The sequence below is a fragment of the Stenella coeruleoalba genome (assembly GCF_951394435.1).
Source record: "Stenella coeruleoalba genome assembly, chromosome: 7".
NCBI classification, from domain to species: Eukaryota; Metazoa; Chordata; class Mammalia; order Artiodactyla; family Delphinidae; genus Stenella; species Stenella coeruleoalba.
In genome coordinates this window covers 19,665,505-19,675,210 of record NC_137153.1, presented here as the reverse complement: position 1 = coordinate 19,675,210, position 9,706 = coordinate 19,665,505, and the positions used below count along the sequence as shown (strand labels likewise).

The 9,706-nt window shown below is 48.7% G+C and overlaps 1 protein-coding gene across 1 annotated transcript; it reads right to left on the bottom strand.

Moving 5' to 3' along the window:
• Window positions 1-6,300: 6,300 nt before the first annotated feature.
• On the bottom strand, window positions 6,301-7,905 carry ADRA1A (adrenoceptor alpha 1A; the record flags this gene model as incomplete). The annotated part of the gene is made up of 1 exon (XM_079927761.1): window positions 6,301-7,905. The coding sequence occupies exon 1, from the start codon at window positions 7,303-7,305 to the stop codon at window positions 6,301-6,303; it is 1,005 nt and encodes a 334-aa protein (XP_079783887.1). The 5' UTR covers window positions 7,306-7,905.
• Window positions 7,906-9,706: the final 1,801 nt, after the last annotated feature.

Sequence of the window (9,706 nt, the reverse complement as noted above, 5' to 3'; positions counted from 1 at the left end):
GAGAGTGTTGTATGTATGCTGTGGGATAAAGCAGATGAGTTATTTATTTATTTATTTGGTCACGCCAAGGAGCGGCATGCAGGATCCTAGTTCCCTGACCAGGGATCGAGCCAGCGTCCCCTGCGTTGGGAGCGCAGCGTCTTAACCACTGTCCCTCCAGGGAAGTCCCGGCAGGGATTTGTTTGTCTTTATCTCCAGGGATTCTCTAGCTGCCTGGCACATACTACACACTCAATGAAATTTTGCAGATTCAGTGAAGGAATCATTCTCTGCCTCACTGCTTCCACCTGATAATCTCCTTCCCAGTATTGCCTTTCCCCGAACACTCCATCTTAAAACTTATTCTCCTTCCTCACCATGTGCTGTCTGCTGCCTTTTTTGTTTTAAACTAATTCTCAAATAGTTGATTTCCACCTGAACCACAGCTCAGCCCAACGCTGTCTCCTTTCATTCAGAGATAATAGCAATGGCTCAGTCTGACGATAATGCCTGTTTTGTATTTAAATCACATAATGTGCCCAGAGTTCCGACACATAACCATATGTTCAGTAGATGTTGCCCCCCTTCATCCCTTTTCTTTCTGATGCTTTCTTTTTCTCAGACCTCCAAGGGCATCCACTCCTCATGGCAACATCCTGCATCGACATATGTCAGTGGGGACTTCCCTGGTGGCGCAGTGGTTAAGAATCCGCCTGCCAATGCAGGCAACACAGGTTAGAGCCCTGGTCCAGGAACATCCCACATGCCACGGAGCAACTAAGCCCGTGCGCCACAACTACTGAGTCTGCGCTCTAAAGCCTGCGAGCCACAACTACTGAGCCCGCGCCTAGAGCCCGTGCTCCGCAACAAGAGAAGCCACCGCAATGAGAAGCCCGTGCACTAGAACAAAGAGTAGCCCCCGCTCACCACAACTAGAGAAAGCCTGTGCGCAGCAACGAAGACCCAACACAGCCAAAAATAAAGAAACAAATTTATAAAAAAAAAAACATATGTCAGTGATGGTCTGTGAATCATATCAATTCAGATAAGATTAACATTTATTGCCATTTGCTCTGTGTTAGGTGCTATGCTAGGCATATTTTATGAAAAAGAAAGCCTGGGTTGAAATCTCAGGTCAATACTTTTTCCACCCAGCACACTGCCTTTGGTACTGTTGGGTTCTAGACAAAAGGATGAAATAAGCAAAGATGATGCACGCACTTTAGGTGCCCAAGTTTCCTTGAGGCACAGGTATACCCTTCCTTCTTTCATCTGTTGAAGCCTAACACCTTCAAATTCTCTTTATTTAGCTTCATGATCAAAACTTGTTTTTTAAAAACATTCACTCTAAGGTATAAATGACTGATAACGACGTGAAGCATGATTCCCGCCCCCTCCGCCGAAGGGGTTCTCAATTTCAAACAAACATTTAGGATGCAGAAAGAAAACACGACTAGCAAGACTTAGACTTGAGAGCAGACAAGTTAGATTCCTACCTGAAATCACACTATTAAATCCAGCAACCAACCCAGCCCTGGTTGGGAGGAGCTGGGGAGAGAGTGAAGTGTAGAGTCCAGGAGGAGACAGAACCTTCTCATAAATCCAGAGGGACCTTCAGCAACGAAATGGAAAGTCCTCACTCACCTGATTATCCTGGTCTGGTTCTTACACAGGTGGGTGCTTCACCTCTCAGCTTTGGACACTGCAGTCACTCATCCCTGCTCTGGTTTTAGTTTCCAATCCCACTGTTCTCTGGCAGCCTAGCACAAACTGATAAGCTATTCTTCCCAAGAGACTACTTGTTATACTTAAGAGCTCGTGTCCCTTGTGTATAATAACGGCATGTTTATCCTTCTATTCACATTTTGCATGAACTATGTACTTCAGATAGTTACTAAAAACAAATAACATCTCACTGATGGCCCAGCAGACGTCGTGCTGTCTTCAAGTCCCTGCTTAGTCAACTGCAATACTTCTAGAAGCTTCTGTAGCGATCTCCAGACACAGCTCATTGTTATATTCCTCAGCACTTGTAATACCACTTTGGGGACCAATCTCACCGATTTGTGATAATCTTTTTCAATTTGTCTCCTTAACTAGATTATGAGGCCCTTGAGGGCAGGGAATGTGCTTTAGTCATTTTTTTGTTCTGTCTAACGCAGTGCCTGGAATTTATTATACAGACATAACTCCTGGAAGAAATAGTGTCTTACTAGTTTAGTGTCAGGAAGAAAACGTGGACCATAGATGTGGTAGGTTCGGTGATCTTGTGCCCATCTTCACTTCAACATTACCAGGTCTCCAAGACAGCAGATCCGAGAGGGAGGCTATGATTAGACCAGAGTCTCCCTTCCCCTGGAGGACCTCAAGACCCATTCTATCATGCTCATCTCCTTGGATAGCTAAGCCACCATCAGCAGTCCCAAACTCCCAATCACCTATCTTTTCCCAATCACCTAAACTTTTTCCACCATCTAACTCTGTATGACCCCTAATCTGATCTAGCCTACGTCCCTTCACACACTCCTCTTTTTTTCTTTTCTAACATCTTTATTGGAGGATAATTTCTTTACAATGTTGTGTTAGTTTCTGCTGTATAACAAAGTGAATCAGCTATAGCACACTCCCCTTCTTTACCAGGGTCCCTAGATACAGTCAGCCATCAGCAACATTCCCTATCACCCTCAGCCTCTTAGCTGTGAGAAAGCAGTATCCAGCCTTCCTGATTGGCCCTCCTTTAAATTTATGACCCTAAGTCTCAAACACATCCTCAGGACCTCCTAAATGTCCATGATCTATGTACTCCGTCATCTCAAAGATTAATCTTTCACATCTTCTTTTGCTCCTCAAACCTCCCTCGTTTCCTATTCCTTCCCCACTCTAAGGTGATGATCTTGATTCTTGCTTTTTTCTTTTCAACTCAGCTCGATTTACTGAAGATAGGGAATATAGATACCACAGGATAATTTCATAGACATTTAGATACTTGGTTCATTTCTTTTTAAGAATGAGCAGGACGATACAGAAGGGAACCTGAAGAAAGAGGAATTAAGCTGATGTCTAGTTTTATCTGTCTGACTCCAATTTGCTCCTGAGGTACAAAGCAAAGCACAAGCAATTGCCATTACCCACATCTAAAATTTAACTCTCACAACAATGTTTTTGGCTTGGTAGTGAGGAACACCTGCTTTTTAAAAACTCGCATGTTTTCTATTCTCTTGGTCATTATGAAATTTAAAAATAACTTAGTTTTAAAAATACATAAAATTCATCAAATTTTGACATGATCTTGATTCTTATCTCATTGAGGATATACATATATTTGGAAGAGAGCTTTACCTTTCTCCCTCCATACCTACTGCCTCTGTGCTCATACACCATGGTTTCCCTGTCACTTCTAAACCCTCTGGTCTCCTTCCTTGCCTACACCATCAGGATCTCTCTATTCCATCATTTCCAACAGAATATAAATATGATATCCTGTCTCCCACCTTTGAAAATTCTCTCTAGATCCTTCTAGCTACACTGCATTTCCCTGCTCCACTGTCTAGCAAAACCCTTCCAAAGAGTTGCCTGTTTTCACTGTCCCCACTTCATCTTTCATTCTCTCAAGAAAGCACACCGTCAGGCTTTTGTCTCCATCACTCCACGGAAACTACTATCCTCAAAGCACCTCCTCATATCACCAGGGACCTCCACATGGCCAAGTCCAATGTTGATTCCCCGTCCTCCTCTGACTTGGCCTAGCAGCTGCATGTGACACAGCTGATGACTCTTGCCTTGGTGAAACATTTCCATTCAGCTTCGGGGACATCAGGCTCTCCTACCTCCCTGGCCACTCCTTCCCAATTTCTTTTGCTGGTTGGTTCTCCTTTTCCCGACCTTCAAATATCAGGACACCCCAAGCCTCAGTCCTTATCTCTCTTTTCTCTCCAGACTTTCTCTCTTGCAGATCCTTCCATTTCTGTGGCTTTAAGTATGGTGATGTGTCCCAAGTTTATATCATAAGCCCAGCTTAGCACCAAATTCATGTATCTAACTGCCTACTTGACATCTCTACTTAGACATCTAGTAGACACTTCTCAACATGTCTGTACAAAATAGGAACTTGTACTTCACACTCCCACCAGCCCCTTACAACCTTTAGTTTTCCCAATCTCAGTAAAACGCACTACTATTTACCCGGTTGTTAGGTCCCCAAACCTGGGACTTATCTCTAGTCCTCTCCTTTTCTCATATCCCATGTCCAAACTTGTCAGCTCTACCTTTGAAATAAGTGCCGAATGTGATCACTTCACATCACCCCCACCTGTCTCACCTGAGTGCAGGGCATCCTCACCTTTCTCTCCTTGACGTCTCCAACAGCCTCCTAACTGGTCTCCCTGTTTCCACTCTCACCCCAAAATAGCCCTCACTCCTCCCAGAAGCCAGAATGATCCTTTAAAAATATAAGACCAGCCACTCACCTGCTAAAGCCCCTTTGATTGGATGGCTTCCCATCACAATTAGAAGAATATGCAAATTCTACTTTGGCTTAAAAGATAGGTCAGGTTCCTTCCCACCTGTGCACTTGCCGTTCCCTCTGCCCGGAAAGCTCTTCCTTCCAGACTTTGCAAGGCTTGCTCCTCAATTCAGTCAGGTCTCTGCTCAAATATCACCTCTTCAGACAGGACTTTTCTGACCACTCGCCACATCGATAGATAGAGCACCACTCTATCCTCTTATTCTGTTCATTTTTAAAATACTGCTTATTAGTCATTGACTTCTTAAGATATATTTATTTGTTTTTGTCTATTTCCCCCCAAAGATTGCAAACATCTTACTGCAAGGATTCTTCTGCCTTGTTCATCCTAAGTGTCTAGAGCAAGTGCTTAATAAATACTCGACAAGTGAACAGATAGATGCATGAATAAACGTGCAAACTTCAGGAGGAAGGGATGGTATGCAGACAGGCAGGTAAGCAGCCAGTGGCTCAAGTAAAGAGTGTTATTTAAATAAATTCAAAACTCTGATATAATTCTAGGAGCAGAGAAAGCAGTAATGATGAAAGGCCAGGGAGTGAGCTTGGAAAGGCCTCTCCAGCAGCCATGTTGGGTAGAAATTTCTGCAGTGATGGAAATGTTCTGTATCTCTGCTGTTCAAAACAGCAGCCACTGGCCACATGTGGCTATTGAACACTTGAAGTGTGGCTGGTGGGACTGAATATTAATTTTCTTTAATTTTAACTTACGTTAAATAGCCACGTGGGGCTGGTGGCTATGGCGTTAGACAGCAAAGCTCTAGAACCCGAAGAATCCCTTCCCCCCTCACTGAGTTATTGACAGGACTAATGATGTAAAATTGTCAATATCCGAAACATAGTTAGCCCTCAAAAAATAATAGCTGCTATTACTACACAACGTTGCAAATTACTTTCAGTACGTGCCATGTAAATTGGCTCTAAAGTCCAGAAACAGACTTCTCTTCATTTTTTAGTGTAATTTTTTGTTTGCCAGAGTTAGTGGATAACCAATGTGTGGGTCTATATTTGAGCTCACAAACTAAAAATAGCAAACAACCATTTTGGGATCTCAGGAAGGCCTTCCAGAGATAGACGACGATTCCAAGTGGATTAGCTTAGTTTATACTGAACTAATTAGTTGGACAACAGCTAATTTAGCATTTGTGAAAATTGGATTTGTAACATTACTGTATTACTTTCAAACAGTGTCATCTGAAGCTTCCTGAATGAATTTGGATAAGAGTAGTGTTTGCTTTAATACTTGGTATTAAAATAAAGTGGAATGTATTTACTTATCGGAAACATTATGTTGAATTCTTTAAAGGTTAAATTGGTTTGGACACATTATTATTATTTTTTTCTTGTCAGTGACTCACCGTGCTTTCTTCCACACTGAATCCAGAAAACAAAATGAACACAGATACAGAACATAAGCAGACCGTTATAACTAACCCTTAATAATCTAATCTACTAATAAAATTACACGTTTGTTCAGAATAAGCATGGTGCTTACTTTTAGGACACAAGAATCTGCAGTCCACAGCAGCAGAGGTGATAGTGGCATTCCATGGTCCCTGCCTAAGTGCCTGGTGGAGACTGAGACTTGAAATCCGAGGATGGATGTATTTAAATTAAACACATGCTTTAAGGCATTAAGAAAACTTGACGTTCTTATTAAGGAGACCAATTAATCTGCTTCAGTAGGATGCCACTTTGCAGTAGTTGAAAAAGTGCCCTAGGACGTTATATAAATGAAACCAGAGCAGAAAGGGAATGAAAATGTACTTTTCTACATAGGAGCCTTTCCTTAACTGCCCTCCCTAGCTTTGCTGTTTGAAATGCAGATCCTTTTTCTTCCACCCCTGACTGTGAGTCTGGGGTAGCATAATGGGAAGAGGGTGAAGACTCCTAAATGCTAAAATGAGGTGCTGTAAAGACTTACCAATGGGCATCACTAAGAAAAAAGGCAGCCAGCAGAGGACGAAGCAGCCGACCACGATACCCAGTGTTTTGGCCGCTTTCTTCTCCCGGGAAAACTTGAGGAGTCTCACGGAGAAGTGTGTCTTGTTCTTGGCGCTGGACACCCCGCTGCCTCCTACCGGGACATTTTTGCGATGGATGCGGAGCGTCACCCGCTCCGAGTCCGACTTGTCGGTCTTGAGGCCGGACTTGAGGCCCCGGCTCTCCCTCTTGGCCACCACGTAGACCCGGCAGTACATGACCAGGATGATGGTCAGCGGCACGTAGAAGGAGCCGAGCGCGGAGAACAGCACGTAGCCCGGCTCCTCGTTGATCTGGCAGATGGTCTCGTCCTCCGGGGCCGGCTGCCTCCAGCCGAACAGAGGCCCGATGGAGATGACCAGGGAGAGCGCCCAGACGCAGAGCAGAGCCATGAGACCCCTCTTCTGCGTGACGATGGTGGGGTAGCGCAGCGGGTAGCTCACGCCGATGTAGCGGTCGATGGAGATGATGCAGAGTCCCATGATGGACGCAGTGCAGCACAGGACGTCCACCGCCGCCCAGATATTGCAGAAGACCCTGCCAAAGGCCCAGTAGCCCAAGATCTCGAAGATTGCGGAGAAGGGCAGCACCGTGGAAGTGAGTAGAAGGTCGGCCACCGCCAGGTTGACGATGTAGTAGTGAGTGACCGAGTGCAGATGCCGGTGGCAGGCCACGGAAAGGATCACAAGGATGTTCCCCAGTACCCCGAAAAGGATGAGGCCCCCCAAGATCACCCCGAGCAGAATGGCCTTGGAAATGTTCACCGGTGGCGGCGGGTGGGTGCAGTTGGAGCTGTCCGAGGCATTTCCAGAGAGAAACACCATGGTCCCAGCCGGGGCCGGGCGAGGTCCGGCTCTTGAGGGCCACTCCGGGCCTGGGCGGAGGTGGGAGCGAGGGAGCAGGAAGTCAAAAGGTCTCCGCTCCGGGGAGCCTTGCCTGCTGGGGTTGTCTGGGGGTAAGAGAGAGCGTACGGGTGGGAAGCAATCCGGGCCAGCCCTGGAAACCCTCAGAAGGCCACGCAAAGGGGCAGGGCATTAAAGGCAACATGGCCATGGGCGCGCGGGGCTGCCCGCCGACCCTCTGCACCAGCAACGCTGGCCCGGGCCCCAACTCCCTCCCTACGCGAGACTCAGCACGGAGCTCGAGGAGACGCGATGCAAAATGCAGTCCAGAATTACGCGAGTCCCCTTTCCTGTACTGTCGGATCCGTCCGGGTGTGAAGACTGAGCATTCTGCACATAATTTGGAACTCAAAAATCCAGCGCCTGTCTCTCCCACAAACCACAAGCACGTACGGGTCTGCCGTCGACTCTCAAAGGCGGGGACCGTTGGCATCTGGGCACTTCTCTCCACCCGCAGTTACCGTCAGTGTGGCTGGACTCATGGTAGATCCAGCTTCTAGCCGCGCAGGCCGGGGGACGTGGATGTGAAATGTTTGCCGAGACCGAGGCGGCTGCGGAGCGTCGTTTGCCAGCGTCCTCCTGAAAGAGCGCAAAAAGAAATGCGGAGTGTAAGCCAGGCGCCCTGGGGAGCGAGGCTGTGCCCTGCCTCGACTGGCGGTCGGACCCGGCGGGGAGTCCCGCCGACTCTGCGATCCCGAAGCGGTTCGCCCAGCAGCAGGCGAGCGCGCGGGAGGGGACCGCGAGCCGTGCCCCGCCGCTGGGAATCTGCCCTGGCGCGCTCCGCCGCGCAGCCTCTCGCGGGGTTCGAGATCCGAAACACACACACCCCCAAGCTGCAGGGCCCGGCGGTCGGACTGCTAGCAGCCGTGCAGTGAAATTAAAATCCCAGAGCCCGAGAAACGCGATTGCGGCTGACGGGCATGCAGCGCCGAGCCAAGCCGGTGGAAACCCGGAGGATCTACCCGGTTGCCACTTGAACAGGTTGCTTCGCAGTCACCTGGAGGAGGTGGCCTGGGAGAGGGAGCCGCTGCGACCCGGAGACCGCAGGGCCAGTGCCACGCGCACGCTCACGCTCGAGGAATTCACACGAGTGTGCGGAGAGCGTCGGTCTGTCGACCAGCCAAGCCGGCCTGAGAGCCGCGTCCAGAGCAAAGCCCTCGCGACCCAACGAGGGCTGAATGCGACCTAGATCGGTCCAGGATTCTTTTCCTAGCCAGAGGATCAGCGGTCCCAGAGGACTCGAGCCTCAAGCCACACCCAGGCGGGCTCCGGGGGGTCCAAGAAGAGTGGGAGCGGGGAGCGTCATTCTGTCTAAGGGGCTGTGCAGGCGGTAGTCACTGCGGATTTTGTACAGTAGGTGTAAAAATCAAGTCCGCGCGCCGGCGGACAGGGGACGCCTCGTATTTTCCGAGCTGGGGACCACGGTCTGCGTACGAAAGCTAGGTTTCCACAGCTGCGGGCCGACCGCAGGGACTCAGGCAGGAATGCAGGTAGTGGGGACACACCTTGCCTTGTAAGGACTCTGTGGTTGGGCCTTGAGGCGGGATTCCCGGGCAAAGGCTGCTGTGAACATCACAAGTTCTAGAGCTCACAGGCAGTACAAACAGCAAGCAACTGCAGAAACCCGTTTCCCCCTACCTCGGAGCGGTAAATACGGGGTTAAAAATCACACTTGTTAACGAGGAGATAACTTCCCAGAATATATAAGGGAAACGAGGTGGGGTAAGGGTGCGGGTGAAAGAAGCGGGAGGAGCTTGGGGGAAAAAGTGGGAGTTGGGTCTCACCCTGAGGCCCAGGGAGGTTTTCCCTAATCCACCCGGCCCTGCTGGACGCCGGCGCCCGGCGCTGCAGCGCACTCACCTGGAGCGCGGATGCAGAGCCACTCGCGCGCGCGTGGCGGGGACTGGACGGGCTTTCGGTCCCAGGAGCAGCCCTGCCGCCTCCTCCCTCGGGGGAGAGGGAACCGTTTCCGACGAACCAATTTCTAGTCCTTTTGCACCCGCTGACTCACCCCTTTCTCTACCACAGACGTCTTTAAGCGCCTGTCTCACAGACGCTTTACCTGGAGATTTTAAAAATAAAGAGAGAAAATAGAAAGAGAAAAAACCAAATACAGCCAGGCAATAACTCCACCTTCACCCTTTTAATATTCAGCTCCCCGACATCAGCAAAGAATGGCAGGGAACTTTGCAGCTCTCGCTGACGTAACACAGTCAGTAGCCCCAGCTAGTACCGTAATCTCCTGCTGTTACCGTATTACTCTGAGGTAACAGGAACAGTGCGCACAGCAGTATTTTTTTTCTCTTGCCTTGGGTGAATTGGG